The 20,594-nt window shown below is 26.8% G+C and overlaps 1 protein-coding gene across 2 annotated transcripts in view; it reads right to left on the bottom strand.

Moving 5' to 3' along the window:
• Nucleotides 1-20,594, bottom strand: part of LOC145835631 (E3 ubiquitin-protein ligase RNF13-like) — a 59,714-nt gene that overhangs the window by 3,664 nt on the left and 35,456 nt on the right. For both annotated transcript variants that reach the window (XM_082943305.1, XM_082943306.1), the window contains 5 exons: nucleotides 14,682-14,768; nucleotides 13,162-13,275; nucleotides 11,046-11,163; nucleotides 10,522-10,896; nucleotides 9,876-9,989 (listed from right to left, as the gene is read on the bottom strand). In XM_082943305.1, the coding sequence (XP_082799431.1) occupies nucleotides 9,876-9,989; nucleotides 10,522-10,896; nucleotides 11,046-11,163; nucleotides 13,162-13,275; nucleotides 14,682-14,768 (808 nt within the window). The remainder of the gene's footprint in view (nucleotides 1-9,875; nucleotides 9,990-10,521; nucleotides 10,897-11,045; nucleotides 11,164-13,161; nucleotides 13,276-14,681; nucleotides 14,769-20,594) is intronic.

The raw sequence follows: 20,594 nt of genomic DNA, 5'->3' as shown, positions 1-20,594 counted from the left end.
TTTATTTTAAAATTTATAAACAAACAAATAAAAAATAACTTGAATACACATAAACCAATAGTTTGAGTTATTTTTAAATTTATTTAAACTATATTTTGTAAACTAACAGAAGTAATGGCTAAACTTATTGAAAGATTATGGATAGTTTTTTTATATAATATTTAATCAAGAAAAAAAAATTGAATACACTTAAACCAATTGTTTGATTTAAAAGTATATTTATGTAATTTATATTTTTTATACTAACAGAAGTAATGGTTTGCATATTATAAATCTTTTGGATACTTTTTTTATTTAAGATTTTATAAACAAAACAAAAAAATTAAAGTTGAACACACATAAAACAATTGTTTAATTTATAGTTGTATAAAAGTAATTTATATTTATAAAACTCATAGAAGTAGTGGTTTGGCCTTATGTGTACTATTTTATGGGCACTATTTTATGTGTAAAATTGCTTCAACCAATTTTGCCCATAATTTGTTCTAGCCAATACTTCTGTTAGTTTACAAAATATAATTTAAATAAATGTCCAAATAAATCAAACTATTGGTCTATGTGTATTCAAGTTATTTTTTATTTGTTTGTTTATAAATTTTAAAATAAAAAAACTATCCATAATATTTATATAAGGCCTAGACAGTACTTTATTTTTTTATTTAGTTGCAGCAACATCTAAATACTAGCCATAATTTAAATGAAATCACATCAAATAATAGGCACAATTGATTGAAGCAATTCTACACATAAACTAGTGCCCATAAAATAGTACACATAAGGCCAAACCACTACTTCTATGAGTTTACTAAATATAAAATACAAACGTACAAATATAAATCAAACAATTGGTTTATGTGTGTTCAGTTTTAACTTTTTTATTTTGTTTATAAAATCTTAAATGAAAAAATTATTCAAAATATTTGTAATATGCCTAGCCATTACTTTTTTGTTAGTATAAAAAAAATAAATTACATAAATATACTTTAAAAAAAACAATTAGTTTAAAAGTATTCAAGATTTTTTTTTCATTATTTAATATTACAAGAAAAAACTATCCATAATCTTTTAATAAGCCTAGCCACGACTTCTGTTGGTTTACAAAATATAATTTAAATAAACGTACAAATTAATCAAACCATAGGTTTAAGTGTATTCAAGTTATTTTTATTTGATTGTTTATAAATTTCAAAATAAAAAAACTATCCATAATATTTATATAAGGCCTAGACAGTATTTTATTTTTCATTTAATTGCAGCAACTCAATTGCAGCAACATCTAAATACTACCCATAATTTTAATGACATCACACCAAATAATGGGCAGAATTGATTGCAGCAATTCTACCCATAAAAATACCTACCCAGCAAGTATAGAATAATATCAACAAAAACATCGTCAAGTCTACAGAATCTAAGCCTGGACTAACGTAGGCTGAGAGACAAACTCAAAATAGTCTTTTATATACAAAACTTTTATTATGATAAAACATGAAGCAACCGTTTGCTGGTAATGATCAGTGGCGTCAGCATTGTCTTTTGCCGTGCAATGTTTAATACCGGTAGGACTTTTCATAGGTAGTTTAAAATATTGGGTACTTTTAATTGCAGTATTTTTACAAAAAACTATCTAATGTTTTGATGACGTCATTAACTCTACTTTGGGTAGTTTTGAAGCTTAAACTTTGTAAACAAAACAAAATTACTGTCTAGGCCTATGATAAATTCACTTTGTTTATTTTTTCTAAATATGAAAAAATTATATCTGAAATAAAACACTAAAACAATACTAAACATTTTACTATGTTATCACAGTTATAAAAATATAACTTTCAACATATCTCCTTTATGAATCACAAAAACAGATACTTTTGGTGTAAGTTCAGATTCATTCAAAAAATTAAGCTATTGATTTTTTTAATTTTCTTTTTATAGTTTTTTGATGATTTAAGGTCATAGATAATTCTAAAGTAGTTATAAATAAGTTATTTATTTCAATAAAAGCTTATTTTATATTTTTTATAAATATAGGAATTTCTATTTCTAATATTGGAATTATATTTCCTTAAAATTTAAGCAAGGTTGCAAAAACACGTGAAATCTAGGAACTTGACAGTTTTAACAAAATCTAGAAAAACCTTGAACTTGTGAATTAAAAAAAAAGGAAAAATCTGGAACTTTAAATAACAAATTTTTGTAACTTTTTTGTATTTTTTAAAACAAAACTACCATTAATATGGTATGATGTCATCAAAATACTAGAGAATTTTTTCCAAAATTGCACCTTGAACTTTGTAGTACTCCTACGTCAACTTTTTTACGTGTTGTATCATACCCACAAAAATTAATATACTGTTCCCTTTCAGCCAAGTAAGATTTAATTAAAATTGCACTTTCCCTCTTACACCATAACATGACTGCAAGTTAGTCGATTATGACTGACTAATGAGTCCTAATAAGGACAAAACCGCTCTCATTCACCAAAGGCTTGTGGTCTGATAATCGAAAAGTATGACCCTATCTTGTGTTAACCGGAGCTTGCCTCAAAGTATACGAAAGTCCAGGCGGGAGCCGATCATTTCTAACCCGCTATCATTTCTAACCCGATCACTTCTAACCCGATCACTTCTAACCCGATCACTTCTAACCCGATCACTTCTAACCCGATCACTTCTAACCCGATCATTTCTAACCCGATCACTTCTAACCCGATCATTTCTAACCCGATCACTTCTACCTTGATCACTTCTAACCCGATCACTTCAAACCCGATCACTTCTAACCCGATCACTTCTAACCCGATCATTTCTAACCCGATCACTTCTAACCTGATCACTTCTAACCCAATTTTTTCTAACCCGATCATTTCTAACCTGATCATTTCTAACCCGATCACTTCTAACCCGATCATTTTAAACAAGATCATTTCTAACCCGATCACTTCTAACCCAATTAAACCCGATCATTTCTAACCCGATCATTTCTAACCTGATCACTTCTAACCCGATCACTTCTAACCCGATCGTTTCTAACCCATTTTACTTATGTTGCGTTTTAATTTTTTTATCTGGACTTCATGCAAAAACAAACTAGTCTTAATGAACTCATTAAAATAATAAAAAAAAATTAAAGTTTTAGTTACTTTAAAACATAATGATTTAATGTGTTACGTAAATTTAGTATAAATTTTAATTTTAATATTAACTTAACATAATCTTGATATATTTTTTTTACCTTATTTTTTTATTTTTTTACCTACACATAATTTTAGTTTTTTTTTAATTATTTTTTTGTTTTTTCGATACACTTTAAGAGACGTTTTTCGTTTATCATATACAATTTACTAAATTGTTTACTTTAAAGTATTTTGAACTTTTCTTTGTAGGATTTTAAAATAAGCAGTGATAATTATATTTTAATTGGATCTTATTGTAATTAATGTGAGTACATTATATTTAAAGTTAGCAAATTTTAAAAATTAAACTCTTACAATTGTAATTGTCAGATACAAACACTTTTATATTACGGTTTAAAAACTACATTGAAGGTCTGACGTAAATGTTTTATTATTGCTTATTAATGTATTAAGCTTTTATAGTAGGATAGTTTTAAGTTTCATCTTAATAACTTATTCAAATTGTTATGCAACTTGCATAGGCCTATTAAGATAACGTAATTCAAACAAACATTAGGAAAGTTAAAAACTTTTGTTATATCAAGTGGAAAAGCCTGGTTTTTAATAGAAACTAGCTGTTAAAACAGTTATGTCATATAACTAAACCGCAAAAATTGTTATGTCGATTGACCGTCTAGATTTCACATCATTAATAAATTCCTATTTAGTTTTAGAGTAAAAAAAGATTGTTTAACACTAATAGTTAAAAAGACAAGTTTATTTGTATAACAAGTTCGAGGGTAATTAAATCTCGCTTATGTTTTAATTGCGACTTAAATTAGTACTTTAATTGACAAACATTTCTTTAAAATTACTTTATTATAAGCAGTTAAAATAACGAAAGTAAAAACAAAATAAGTATTAAATATAAAACATTTTGAAAAAAAATAATAAATTAATTATAGTTAAATCAAGTATAATAGGGAGAAGAATTTTATAAAAACTCCATTAAGTTCTTTGTTTCTTTTAATCAAATTTTTTTCCAGACGCTTATTACGCAAAACATATTTATTTTTTATTCATTACTGTAAAGCCAGCTTGCAGTCTATTGACTTTATTCTCGGTGGTTTTTTGCATCTCTAAATTTCTATAAATATGATGAGTTTTTTCTTTATTAAAAATTTAAACCTATATAATAGGTTTCACAAAACAAAATGGTTTTATTATTTTGTTATAAGTTTTTAAGTTATATAGTTTACTCTAATAATTTATACTTACATTTCATATCAATGATCGCTAAATAATCTAAAGTTTTTGTGTTTTTGAAAACGTGTAAAACAACAATTTTCAATAGATATCAAGAAAATTATTTTAGAAATATCTACTATTAATCGTGAGAATAATCGTATTTTTGCAATTTTAAATTTTGAAAACTTTTAAATTTTTATGAAAAATGTAAATTTATTTTGCCCTACACAAACTTTATTTCAAAAGAAAAAGAAAAATGCGTAATAATAAGTTTTCGACACTAAACTTTCATAGTTAAGTTTATTATAATTAATTATAACTTAACTACAGTTAATCTTTATATACAATTTACCAGTTGATTTAAGAATTAAAATTAAATCAAAGTTCGAGTAAATGACAAGTTCTGAATATTTAAAAAACCTTCTACCTCTACTTTTGGCTTTGTATTAAAAAGTATACACTTTCGTTTAAAGAACTTAGAATTTAATGATATTAACTTTAAATGAAACCACCATTATAATTACAATTACTAAATTTTATTAACTGTATTATTTAAATTTTCATAAACGCTGATATTAATGTTTTAAAAAAGTTGTATTTCATATAAATTCTCCCTGAATTTGGAGGCAAATTGGTAATCTGGTTTCTACACTTAAAAATATATATTAACCATATAGAATCATTTCAACAGAAATTACAGAATAGACTTTAACCGCTGCGATACTCATTATATTTCTTAGATTGACGACTATCAAAACTTAATATTTAATCCTTAGAATACAAAAGACTTATACTTTTCCTAATGCTTTCAAAACTAATTAACTACACTTAATTAATAATCCAATTTTAAATCTTTTTGTCAAAACAATAAATAAACCAATTAATATCAACAATTAAATTTTAACAAAAGCTATCTGAATATTAGGTTTTAATTTAAACAAAATAAACTAAACTTCACAAAATAAAATTTGTTGAGATTAATTTGTTTTTAAAACAAATCTTTATCTTAAAAACATAAATTAATATGTTAATACAGATCGGCTAAATAAATTTCGGGTTAGATATGATCGGGTTAGAAACGATCGGTTTAGATATGATCGGGTTAGAAATGATCGGGTTAGAAGTGATCGGGTTTAATTGGGTTAGAAGTGATTGGGTTAGAAATGATCTTGTTAGAAATGATCGGGTTAGAAGTGATCGGGTTAGAAATGATCGGGTTAGAAGTGATCGGGTTAGGATTGATCGGGTTAGAAATGATCAGGTTAGAAGTGATCGGGTTAGAAGTGATCAAGTTAGAAATGATCGGGTTAGAAACGATCGGGTTAGATATGATCGGGTTAGAAATGATCGGGATAGAAGTGATCGGGTTAGAAGTGATCGGGTTAGAAGTGATCGGGTTAGAAGTGATCGGGTTAGAAGTGATCAGGTTAGAAATGATCAGGTTAGAAATGATAGCGAGTTAGAAATGATAGTAAACCAGTCCAGGCTTATATAGACTTTCGCCGATGTTTTTGATTACTTATTTTAGTGTTCAGTTATCAAAAACTATATATTTACTCAAAAAATAAGTTTTGATAAATCTAATAACAATTCAAAAAACTAGTCAATTTCATAAAATACTTCAAAGAAAAACCATATATGTCAAAATTAGAGTCTGAAACTTCCATGCTAAACCATAACTTATTTCGACAATCATCAACAAAGCAGACATCTTTTGAGCCATCATTAGTAAAGAAATAGTTCCACCACACGACCAACAACTAATAATGACGAAACCAGTCGTGGGTTGTCTCAGATGCTTTTGGTTGTGTGGTGAAGTTGGTTGTTTGTTTATACATGTTAATCAATATAGACTAAAAGAAAAAGAAAGAAAAGAAATTTTATAACTGTAGAAAAAAAATGACATTGCTATTAAAATGAAAATTTATTAGAAAAAGTGTTATTTACAGAGCTTTAGTTACGAATAAGAATAATAAATATATACATCGTACTGGTTTAACAGGCATTAATTTCAGTTTCAAAAAACATATGACAAATAATAAACTTTACCACACGACCTTCAACAATAGTATCCGAGACAACTTACGACCGGTTTCGTCCTTATTAGTACCCATCAGGCAGGCATAGTCGCGAGAAACCGCTGCTGAGGTTTAAACTAAGCTAGCTAAAGTTCATATGCACTGAATCGACCGTTTGTGGGTAAAGTCCGAAAAATTGACGCAGCCAAATCGTTTACAGCCCAACGTCTCAGACATTTTCAGCTTATTGTGAGATTTTAGTCTACGCTCGTTTAATCAGTTTTAACCAGTATTCATCACGACAACCATCAACTAAGTTGAGATGCTTCGCGTCATCGACAATAAATAATTAACTGATTAAAACTGATCAAACGAGCGTATACTTAAATCTCACAAAGACGTTGGGCTGTGAACAATTTGGCTGCTTGAACTTTTCGGATTTTACCCACTTACGGTCGCTTCAATGCATAGCACTTAAGCCCGCTTGGTTTATATCTCAGCAGCGTTTTCTCGCAACTATGCCTGCCTGATGAGTCCTAATAAGGACGATACCGGTCGTAGATTGTCTCGGATACTATTGATGAAGGTTGTGTGATCTAGTTCATTATTTATTGTTGATGATAATCGTAATAAATACCAGCAAAAACATATTTAAATATTTCAGGAATAAAGAAAGTACAAAACTAAGTTCTCAAATCGACAGTCGAAAACTCAAAATAGATGGTATTAAAAGTAATATAAAACGGGAGATTGTCCATGAAATAAAATAAAACAACAAGGAAAGACATCTACTCTATGTAATGTAAATTAAAAAGAAATAGCATTTGATGACGTTAAAACATCACTTAATTCTAAATTAGAATACAATAAATAAGGACAGTAAATACAGAAATTTTGTCAACTTTTATCAGAAACGATATTAGTATTTTGCTAAAATATTTATATTTAATCTAATGTTTAGATCTTTATGCTATTCTTTTTAATGGAATTAATATTTGAATACCGAACACGAACATAACAATTATTATCAAATATAAACTATAAGCAAATAATGATCATGATCAAGATCAAGCTTTACACTAATCACGGTTAAATTTCTGTTTTACTTTATAATCCTATTAGTATAAATAGTTTTGCCCATCTGTTTTGTAGAGTTTATTGCTTGTGAACACTACCTAGTGCATGAAGCATTGTATAATTAATTAAAATTTAGCTTTAATATTGTACTTTATTATCTATTGTCTCTTGTTACTAGAGTTATTTCTGTAGACATTTCTTACTTTAAAAATTTAAAAATCTGACTTATTTTTAACTTAACTGAATAAATAAAATGACTCAAATTCTTTCATTTTTAATATATTTCATCAATTTTCGTCAGGGAAAGTACAATTGAAACAATAAAATAAGATAAAACACAAACAATATATATTACAAAATTATAAAAATTAATCAATTAACTAAATTCAAGCGTAATCAACATAATTAAAATTTAAAATTAACATGATGGCTTTTAACTAAACAAGGCTAAAGTGTAATAAAATTCTTTCTTTTTGCATAAATTAGGTTTTTTTTAATGTATTAGAATGGCTTCCAGTCTTATTAATTCAAAAGTATTTGAACACTATCTCATAATACTAAACTTTGAAATATCAAAACTGTTTTCACAGCAAGTATTGTTTACTAAATGTATAGCTATAGCTGATTTTTTTCATTGCATTTTAGACTGTTACGCTTTTTTTTTGTTACTGATGTGCGAAATAACACATTTTGGAACATGCTCTTTTATTCTTGTTTTTAGGTGACGGGAGTTTGTCCAATGTAACTACTTTCGTTGGAGACCAGGAAAAGCCCTAAGTTACCAGAAGGAAAAAGTCTTGCAGTCTACATGTTTAAATGCTACTGTGAAAGTAGTTACATTGGACAAACTTTCCGTCACCTAAAAACAAGAATAAAAGAGCATGTTCCAAAATGTGTTATTTCGCACATCAGTAAGGTTTATACGTAAAAATAAGTCTAGGATTTACTGAAAAATAGGTTTTGTTGGTCATGTTAACTATCTTTTTCTCAATTAGTTTTGACTCAGAACCGACATATGGTAGATTTTCTGGTCCATAAGGTTTAGCTTTGTTTAACCTTGTTAACTACGACATTATTATTCTTTTCACTAACGTTTCAGGGTACCGATTTAGTTTGAGAATTTTTTTAAGTTATTTTATTTATCTTCTAAAAATTCAAGTGAACATATTTCCTGTGCTCTACTATATAGAGTTTTAATCAGACCATTTCTTCTACGTTTGCTGCAAAAGGATTGAAAATTCAAGTAATTATTTGTACAAATTTGTTTTCTAAATACTTTAGTTTTAAGTTAACCATCTTGTATTAAAACCAACACATCCAGAAAGGCTAATTGATTATTTGCTTTACATTCATTGGTGAACTTAATAGCTTCACGAGCTTCATTTGGCTCTTAAAATAAAGTTTATTTTCCTTTTCACAACTTGTTATTATATTTACTTTTTCTTACTTTACAAAATTTCTCAGTTTTACAAAAGTAACGTAGCCCTCGAAGTTATATGTTTAATAAATTCAGTCCGTTATGTACAAAATACTACCATATCTAGCCTACCGACTAGAGAAACTGTTCAAACCTATTTTTGAACAAAGAAAAAAGTATAAAATACCATTTTTTTTAGAAATAGAAAATTTAATAAAAATTATTAGAAACAAAACAAGAATTACAACATAAGTAATAAATGAATGCAAAACTATTATTAATCAACAACTTGCTTTACTATATACAATTAAGGTAAACGACAAAATGCAAGTAAATATTTAAAATAAAATACAAACCAAATACATGAATTATAATTATCGAAAGTAGTAACGCTAAGAACTTTTTATGCTTGATGGTTTACTTGTGTCTTTTTAATAGTTATATGTTATAATTTTAGTGTTTCAAATGATTTTTTATACAGATGGTTTGTTTCATTTAAAAAAACTAATTTTATACTTTTAATCTAATTAGATTATTTTTTTTTAAATTAGGATCCGACTTGATCCTGATCTTGGCAACAAAAAAAGTCGGATTCAGTAGATCACTATACTTATTTGCAAACAGCTCACTTATATAACCAATTCTATATTGATATAGTATCTGCTAGTTGTACTTCAGAAAGTATTTTTTATGTCAAACTTAATAAATAAAACATACAGTCTTTAAAATAAAACTCATAATTTATTTGTATAGATTATAAGGTTTCGTAAAACAAAAATTTAATATGAAAAAAAACTTATTTAAAATAAAGCTATTATACATTTTATTATTTTTTCATAAACAAAAAACTTTACTATCATTTGTTAACATCTATAAAGTAATTACTACTTCATTTTTTTTAATTAAAGTTTCAAGACTTTTATATGATAAAGATGAAGAAAGTTTAACAAATATAGGTGTAAAAAAATTGTTAGAAGTGAGAATAATATATTTTTCAGTTTACCTTACAAACGTCTGATTAGAAAAATCTGAGTTGGTTCTATGTTGTGTATCAACTTCATCGAAGCACAATTCAGTATCATCTAATCTAATTAAATGTCCATCATTACAGCCGTTTCTGATAACATTAGTAGTGTTTGATTTTGTATTTATTGAATTTAAAAATATATATATACTCGAAGTATTTTCTATTATCTTAATAAGTAAGGTTTAAATATAGTTTATTTAAATACTGTAAGTCTTAGTGGATGAAATTTTTAAAAAAGTAGTTTTAAATTAAATAAAGTAAAAGTAACTTTTAAAACACAGTAAAATTTTAGTTTTAATCAAGCAAATTTTTATATGGTATTAAAAATATTTTTTTAATTTAATTTATATAAAAAACTTGCAATACAAAGTAACTAACTTCATTAATTTCTTCTAACAGAAATATAATTCATAAACTAAACCTTAAAATAATATTTCCAACTTTGAAAATGTAAAAATAATAAAAATAAAAGTAACAAAAAATTCTAAGTATGTATAAAAAATCTAGAAGAACGATTGTCATTAAAGATTATCTTTTTTATTTATAATAGCAATTACAAGAACATAGTGCATATTGGCTGTAAAAATCTAAGTAGAGCGTAAAAAAATAATTAGAAAAATACCTGTCACTACCACTGGTCGTACAAAAAGTACCATTATAGGTTTTACAACTTCTAGTTGGAAAAACTTTCTCAGTACTAATAGTAGAACTAGTCGACGAACCAGAGCTACTTAAGTTTGGTGAGGTGTTGGTACTTGAACAATCTGAAGAAACCTCATTATGGTTTTTCTTATAAAAATCAGACATGTATGCAGGATTATGCACATATTTCAGACCGGAAGGTGCTGACCTTGAAACAGGAGTGCTCTCAAAATGTGAAGTTGAAGGATTGTTTGGTTGGACCATATGGACTTTTGGTAACTCATCATCAGCAAAATAATTCTCTTCTACCTGGTACAAAGTTTCAGCAGGGTTTGATGATGTTGGAAGAAATGACCTGAATGAAAGTTGTTAACATTTCTAACATGTTGTTTAAGAGCAGATAAAAGTATTGCTAAACAAAAGTTTCTAAGTATTTTTTATTTTTTTTTTAATTAAAATACAAAAGTTTTATAAAGAGAAGTATAATATACATACAGATCAAACCTGCTAGAATTGTTTAAAGCCGAACCGTAATGATTACTAGTGTTATTGTTGTTATTAGATAGCCTTTCATGATTGTTTCCAAGCAATGGAGCTTCTTCATTAGTGTCACTGTCTTCATCTAATAAATAATTAACACTTTCACAAAAAAAAAAAACTTAGTCATTGACATCCATCTCAAAATAATTAAAACAAGAACGGTACCAAAAAAGCTCTGAGCTTAACTTAAGGGCATAAGGGGGGTAAAACATTTTCCTTAAAATTAAGTATTGTTTTATATATATAATTAATTAAGCTAACAGTTACCAATTGTTAAAATTCAAAGTAACTTTTGTGATCTAAGCAATCAAAGTTAAAGGGTTCAATGGGTTCTTTATGGCAGGCGCAGACACTATATCACTAAAAATCTATCTTTTCCTTTAGTTTTTGAGAACTTTTTTAAAACTTTCACAGAGTTGTCTTTGACAAATTTTGAACAACTTGCAGGAATTTTTTTTTTTAATTCTAGTCGTAACACTTTTCAACTTCCTACAAGTTGTTTGTACTATTGATAAGAACATTTCTTGAAAATTTAAAGTAAATTGCTATAAAAATGAAGCAGGGCATAGGTTTTTAGTGAATTTATCCTAATTACGACAAATCACCTTAAAAACTTTTGATATTTTACGTTTTTTTTTACAAAGTTGGTTATATCCATGGTCATATGTTATGTTTTTGTTCTATAAAAAGTATCTTATAGTGTATACTTAAAGCTTTCAAATAAGACTCAATGTTAATTTTCGTAATAAAAAGTTTGGACCCCCATGCCCTTAATCAGGTGTATTAAAGAATTAAAATACACTTTATTTCTACAGCTTTTTTCCGCTGCATAACTTAATTAAAATGTATAACAAAAAATATTTCACTTTTATTCTTAAATTTATTTGAGATCTTTCGTAATAAGGCTTATCAAAAATTGTATCTTACTAGGTTGAACTGAATTGAAATTGAAATAAAATTTTACTATAGTTTAAAGTTTTAAAATTTTTAATGACGTAATAATCGAATGTAGAAACTAACTGAATGCTTATACTGTAGAACTTTGTTGTACTACATCATTTTATATTTTAAAACTTTAAATTACAGTATAACTTTATTTCAATTTCAATTCAGTTTAACTTAGTAAGATACCATTTTTGATAAGCTTTACTACAAAAGTACTCAAATAAATTTAAGATAAAAATTAAATGTGCTTTGTTTTATTTTTTAAATGCTTTATTTGTACTAAGTGGTAGTATGACTTCTTAAGTGTTAACATAACAACTTTATAAAAAAATTAGTAATGCCAAAGAAAAGCTTATAAAAAAAACTATGAACCCTCATTTTTTTAAGTGTACAAATGTACTAGTTTTCAAATATATCACAAATTCCTAATATGACAAATCCAAAAGCTCCCAGAAAATTAAATCTGTAAGTAAATCAAAAATAAGGTTAACCTAACTTTAAATTGAACATAAACTTTGAGAATCACCCGTAGAACTATTCATACATTATAGAAAAATGAGCTGAGGTACTTTTGTGATTATACAATAAGCACTAGAACACACTGCACGACCATCAACAAAAGTTTTCAAGGCAATCTATAACCGGTTTCGTTCTTATTTAATTTTAAAGTTTTACTTAGCCGTAAAAAACCACTAATTTAGTCGAAAAATGATGCAAAATATTTCGATAGAATGAAACAGCAGTAATTTGAGACTATGTCCTAAATAATTCTAATAAAAAATGAGACCGGTCGTAGTTGTAATAACAATTAATATTGAAAGTGTCCCCCTTTACAAGTTAACTACCCATTCACGTTTTTTCTGCCTTACTACTTGTTGCCTAATAAAGAGTGATGTCACTACTTTGTTAACCCTGGTCTAGTGCTTATCGTTCAATATTGAGACATAATTATTTTTCATATTTAATGGCCTTTTTTAAAAACTGATTTATGTTTCACTTATTCATTAGCCTGGTTACTGTTGAACTAAATAGTTTGTGAAACTACAATAAAAAATAATTAAATTAAAAAACTAAAACTAAAAATTTCAACGAAAAATAACCACATACACAACTTAATAAAAACCAAAAAACTAACCAAAGTAATCTTCTTCATCAGAGATTTCATCATCTGAGAGAACCCTTCGCTTGCATAATGGACAAACTCGTTTACCAGTAGTCAACCATGGATCCACACATTTGCAATGGTAAGCTGTTTAATCAATAGTAAGGAAAAACAATTAAAACTTGCAAAGACTGAAGGTTTATATGTAAAAAATTAAACATAGAATGATTAAGTGAAAATTACTCAACCCTTAATTCAAACATTGTGTAACAAATTGTTATGTTGAAAAATTATTTAGTAATTATAACTCAGTTTATGGAATTTTATTAACCACAATTTGTTCTTGTGTTTTTTATAACACATGAATTATAACTATATTATCTAAAAATTTAAAAAGAAAATTATAATATTGTTTGAACTCAATGTGTTAAAAGTCTATATTAGGGTTTCCCAAAGAGGGCAATGACAGATACTCAGGGGATCATGAGCAGCAAAGGGGTTAAAGGGGGGGCATGAGCAGTGAAGGTGCCATAATGGCATAATTTGAATCCTACAATAGATATTCTGGAGTTGTTGATGACGAGAAAAAAAACGTCTTAAGTGCTTTTAATGGTAGTTTTTTGATAAATTTTGTTGAATGGCGCTATAGCTTTTTAAATTTTTTCTTTAAGGGGGACCACTCGAAAAAAAATTGTGAAACCCTGGTCTATATGGATAAAAAATTTATTAAAAATATTTTCCAAGTTCTAAAAATTAAATAATTCATGATTATAACAGTTATTGTAACTACTCAATATCTATAATTAGTTAGTAATGTGTTTCATTAGGGTTGGCTGAAGTAAAGCGTTTTGAAAATTTTTATTTTCTTTATGCAAACAAGATACAGTTAAAATACAACACAGTACTAACATTTAAACCTATATCCATTTTACCCGCTTAACCCGATATTTTAAATGTAAAACTTTACTCCTAACCCACCTCTTACTCAAAAATTCAACAAATAGCTTTTAAATAATTTTAAAAAGTAACAATAATTAAACATGAAATAAAAGGAAATAAAGCCTTTGTCAGTCAAAAATTTGCAGTACTACTGCAGCTGTAAGGATTTATTTAGCATTATTTTATTAAAACAGAGTAAAAGTCTGTAAACCTAAAAAAGTAGTTTTTTTTATATATTATAACTAGATTTATTAGAAATGATGCCTGAATTGATTATAAAGATTCTACCAATGGTACATTTTTGAAAAGTTTTAGATTTTATTTGTTAACTTATTGAGAAGCAGTAGTGTAAGTATGTTTTGATTGTTAAATTTGTAAATTACTTTCCTTATATTTACATGTTTTTGATATTTCTAAACTTATAAGGTAAAATATAGGGAACTAATACAGGGAATAACTTAAAGCAGAGTTTAAAACAACTTCAGACCAATATTTGTAAAGCTTTGTTTAATAAACACACTTTTTGTTCGTTTAAGATACCTAATGAATCTATACAAAAATTACAAGGTTAGTTCTTGCGGTAGTTACAAAACAGATACAAAATAATAACAAACCATGATTGCAAGGTAGTATTCTCAACAAATCACCCTCTTCAAAGTCTTCTATGCAAATTGCACATGTATCATATTTTTCCTTGTCACCTTTAAACACATGATATGTATTTAATAAAATAAAAATACATATTAATTAATACATCAAAAGGGTTGTCAAAGGTTTTATAAAAAAAAGTTATAGGTTTTCTAAACATCTTCCAAGATTTTAAATGAACAACTAATTTGTCCATTTTTATAAAAAACATTTAAGGTAAAAAAACTGCCCAATTTAGTATAAAAAGATCTACTATAGCTTCTAACCCGCAATCATTTCTAGCATGATCACAATTTTTAATTCAACCCGATTGTTTCTAAAACTATAATTTCTAACACGGTCATTTTTAACCCGATCACTTCTAACCAAATCATTTCTGACCTAATCATATCTAGCCCAATCGTTTCTAGGCCCACTTCTAACCCGATGAAATCTAATTCGATCATTTCTAACACGACTAGTAATTTTTTTATAGATATTTGAATCAGGATTTATTTCAAAAACAAACAAACCTTAACAAAGTTGTTATTATAATAAAATATAGTTTACTAATACTTTGTCTTAAACAAATCTTAAGGTTATTAGTTCTACTTAAAATATATTTTTATATCGTTTTTATTTTGACTTATTATAATTTGAAAACGTTTCATTCATTTCGACTTTTTTCTCAATATCTATCTGCTTAGATGGAACTATTTATTTTGATAATATAGCATTTACTTTAATTTTTGACTTATTTTTTAACTCTGCATCGTAGGATTCTCAAAATGAGCAGTTCTATGTGTATCCAAGTTAGATCTTCTAGCGATTTACGTAGCTTTTTTAACAAAAAAAAATTAAAGGCTAAATTTTCTCAAATGTAGTATTCAGATACAAAGATCTTCATACTACAGTCTATAAGTTCACAAAATGTTTTACAGCTTGCACAGACCTATTTAGATAATGTAAGGCAAACAAATATAAAGCGAACTTGAATACGTTTTATTTATTTAGTGAAAAATCATAAATTTTAGATAAAACATCTCTAAATAAAACAGTTATGTCATTTAACAAACCGCAAAGGCATTTAATGTCGGCCGACCGTCTAACTTTAATTTAATTAATACATTCACACCCAGACCTAGAGCAAAAAAAATCATTGACATAAAAACAGACTTGTTTTACAATATAACAAGTACGAAGGTGATCAAATTTTGTCTAGTTAATCTTCTTGAAAATTTTCACTTTTATAATATCCTAAATGTTTTAACTAAGACTTAATATAGTACATAGATTGATATATTTATTTTTACATTCAAATTTACTTTATAATAAAAGCTTCTACGATCTTTTGCTCGTAATTATACTTAATCTAAGTTCAAGTAATACTTTTAATTTCTTTTTGATTTTTTTTTTGTTTTACGTTTGCACATACGTTGTTTTATATCTTTAATTAAAGATTAAAAATGTATACATTAACATCATTCATAATTAAATTTTATTCAAAAAAAAATAACTACTCAGAGATATAAATTTAAGCGTTTAAGATCCGAGCGAAACAAGTTCACTGGAAAATATAATAATAACAAATTAAACAATATTCTTTCTATATTACATTAACACATGTTTCTGTGTGTTAATGGATTAACACATTCAACGGAGCTGTGTAAAAAAATACTGTAAGGAAAGAATAGAAGCTAAAATAGGTATATTAGGTGCTTATTTTTGCAACTACTTTTAATTTTCCAGCTGGAAAAATTTTAAGTTTTGGAAAAATCATAAAAACACTCTGTACAAATTTTAGACGATTTCAAGAAACTTTCACCTTGGCACCAACCGATTTTCTAAAAATGTATGCAGGGTTGCCACTCGTTTTTCTAATTTTTTCAAGATTTTCCAATTTTCTTCAAGGTTTTTAAAAGTACTTTTTTTAAGGTCTATTTTTAATTTTAAGTTAAGTCTAAGATAAGAAACTGTGTTTAATAATATAAAAACATTAAAAAAATACTGTAAAGCTACTTTAAATTTGTTTTTTAATTAAAAATATTTTTGATAATGACATTTTTTTTATTTATATGATAGAGCCACATCGGAACTTTACAACTAAATATGAGAAAATTGTTAAAATTTGAGGTTTTCCCAGTTTTTTTTTCATAAATTGTCAAATTCCAGGTTTTTCCAGGTAAAGTAGCAACCCTTTGTATGGGATCCGAAAAATGCGACCTTGGAGTTTTAAGCTCAAAATTTTATTACATGTGGCTAATTGTCACACAAACACACCTTGAACAATTAAAAACGATTTAAATTGTTCATAGTGTGGTTGTGTTGCAATTAGCCACATGTAATAAAATTTTGAGCTTAAAACTCCAAGGTCGCAATTTCAGATCCAATACATTTTGCAGTTGTTTGGTTTTTAGAAAATTGGTTGGTGCCAAGGTGAAAGTTTCTTTAAATAATCTATAATTGTGTACAGAGTGTTTTTATGATATTTCCGAAAAATAACATTTTTTCCAGCTGAAAAATCAAAAGTAGCTGTAAAAAACAAGCACCTTAAGGTATATATATAAGTGTTTATAAAAAATGAAAATAAATACTATAGACCAGGGACGTAGCTAGCTAAAAAAAGTTATGAATCTGAGAAAAAATCAAGAATAACGTGTGATGACGTCATAGCGGGAATAGAGTAGTTTTAACTACCTTTAGTTTTATATGAAACTGTGCAGTTTTGTTAAAAATTTAAAAATAAATTGAATGTTAAAGTAACTGAATAATATGAATATATAGTATGAATAACTGAATACAAGGCAATTTGTACTTCTCTTGACCCCCTATAATTCTTTATGTGTTGCAACTCATATGAACATATAAAACCTTTCATTTAAAATAAAAATATTAATTAAGAGTTTACTAATCAATTTCTTTTCGGTACAAACTTTATATAAAAATTTGCGACAACAATTCATTTTGCAGTATGTTTTATTTCTTGTGAACTAAAAATTTTTCAATCTACCCTTTTCAATAGTTTTTGTAGATAACTAAATGGATTTTTCTAAAATAGTAAAATTAATAAAATTGTAGGATTATGCGTCATAATAGGTAAATAAAATTACATATACTAGGCCAGTGCTTCTGAACCTTTTTCTAGTGGCGGAACCCTATTCCAAAGTTCAACTTTTCCGCGGAACCCCTAATTTAATTTTATATAAAATGTTTAATATAATATTAGTCATTTTCTTTAGGTGTTTTTTTATAAATGAATATCAAAAAAAATATCATTGAGTTATAATAATCTAACAGAAAAAGCATTTAATACTTAAATAACAAACTTTAAAACTTGGCTAACACATAGACATTTAAACATTTTTATCATGTAAGTTTAAAAATTTATTTCAAACTCGATTTCTGTTAAATTTTTAAAGACCTGGCCACAACTTTTTAAAATTAGAGTATCATTTTTTATCATGTAAGTCTAAAAAAAACTACTTCAAATTCAATTTCTGTTAAAATTTTATAGACCTGGCTAGATTTTTTAAATTATAGTAGCATTTTTTAAGTAAAAAAAAGCTTTTATACATTTAAATTTTAAATCAAGCTAATAGATATCTTTTTAAACATTTTTACAGCATTTGAAACAATATAATATACCAGAAATAAGTTTCTGATAAAGATTTTTTATTTAGTTCTATTGTGTAAACATTTAGAATTTGTTTTGATTGCTCCTACATTGTTTGCTTTAGTGATAATACCAGTATTTTCATGACTTCACTAAAAATAAAAATTCAAAAAATTTGCAAAAATTTGCGCAACCAGGACACCTATTAATAATGAATACCCATTAGAAGTCCTACTGCTAGATACACACTAAGCAGATCAATGAATGCTATAATTAAATATGTTTTCCATTTTATGTGTTCCATTTTTTTGAAGTTTTATGATTTATGTTTTTCTTTTTTTTCAAGTTTCTTTTTTTAATTTCGAAAGGCTTCGCGGAAACCCTGAGAGGCGTCGCGGAACCCTAGGGTTCCGCGGAACCCCATTTCAGAAGCACTGTACTAGGCGATGCTAATATAAAGTTGTTTAACAAAATTTAAAGTATAAAGCTTAAGTACTAGAAATTGAAAGTATTAATAGCAATTTTAATAAGAGGAAACCAACTTATTTAAACTTTCTTAAAATAAAATTAAACAACAAAAACAAAACTTAGTAGCGAATTTACAATAATTTAAACAAGTTAGAGTTATAAACAAATTTTTGTTTGCATAAACTTGGCTTATTAGTTTTTATAAATATAGATTCTAAAACACTTAAATGATACATGTTACGTCCTTTACAAACAATTGAAAACATATTATCGTTATATTTTTTGCGCATTCTAAATTATTTAACAAATGTTCACCTATTGCCTATTGACTTTTTATTGGCTTATTAGTCCCATAGATCATCCAGTTTCTCAAGGCGTTGGTCACGTGTTGGTCCTTTCTTATGTGAAATCGTTGCGAGGTTCTCCCAATATACTCACTATCACAGTGGCATTTGTATTTATAGATTATATTGCATTTTTCTGGATCAGGAGTGAGATCTTTAACAATTCCGTTAAGTGGTTTTCTGGTGGAATGAGTAATTTTAAATTAACTGCCCCAAAAGTGTTATCTACGGTTTCTAAAACTTGGTTTTCAAAAAGCAAAGGTAACAACTGAAGTTGTTGGATGAAATTCTAAAAAGCAGATTGAAAATGCACAGAAATGTTTTAGAGGTACGTTTTTTTAATTTCTGTATTAGTTACCGAGTCGTTCCAAGTTTTATTGAGCACCAAGTACGAAAATCTAAACTGAAATGTAGTCCGTCTGTAGAAAAGTTGTTTATGCAAGATGAAATAAATAAAGTTAAAAGTTTAAATAAATATATAAAAGCAAATTATTATGTAGATTTGGAAGAAACTGAAAATTAATTTACAACTCTCGATAAACTAAGGTTTTTAAAATACTTGAGTGCTCTTAACACTAAAACAAATTAAAATAACATTATTAAAGATGATAAAAGTCTGTCTCGTTTAAAAGTTAAAAGATTTGGTAATTTTGCAACAAGTAAAACTAAAGTATTAACTTTTTCTGACTACGTCCAAAATGAAAATGAAAAGTTTGTTTTAGAAAATGGTCTACGTTTTTCCGTACCTTTACGAGAATGTATTTTCTCAGAATTTGAAATTCTTACTGGACAGTTAAAACACCACAAACCTTTTTCGCAGAATAAATTAGATAGATGTTATGTTAAGTTATATGATTTATCTCATTCCTTACAAAATAGTAGAATAAACAATGCAGATTTTAAAATGTTTAAAAGTTGCAATTTAGCCTACAAATCGTTGAAATCAAACAATCAAATTGTTATTTTAAAAGCAGATAAAGGTACTTCTTTTGTTATTTTAAATAAGGAGGATTATATAAACAAAATGAATGCTATTTTAGATGACAAATCTAAATTTATTAAGCTAGGCCCGGTTGAAAAAGCTGACTCAACTGTTAAAATTGAGAAAGCTTTTCAAAAGAAACTCAGAAGCTGGTATGTTAAAGGTTTTATTTCCCAAGATGTTTATGAGTCTATTAGACCAACTGGATCCCAATGCCCTAAACTTTATGGACTTCCGAAGACGCATAAAAAAGGCCTTCCATGCAGACCCATCTTAGGTATGATAAATTCTACCCAATATAAAATAGCAAAATTTTTAATTCCTATCTTAAGTCAAGTTTCTTACAAATTTTCCAAATTTTGGTAAAAAAATTCCTTTAATTTTGTTGACAATCTACGTAATAACCTCTGTTTATCCGACCAAATGTGTTCTTTCGATATAAAAAGTCTTTTTACAAATGTACCTTTAGATGAAACCATAAACATATGTGTAA

This window comes from Thalia democratica, chromosome 5, assembly GCF_965202585.1.
Source record: "Thalia democratica chromosome 5, ktThaDemo2.hap1.1, whole genome shotgun sequence".
Taxonomy (NCBI): domain Eukaryota; kingdom Metazoa; phylum Chordata; class Thaliacea; order Salpida; family Salpidae; genus Thalia; species Thalia democratica.
The sequence above is the reverse complement of the archived record's forward strand: the minus strand, read 5'-3'. Positions and strand labels throughout refer to the sequence as shown.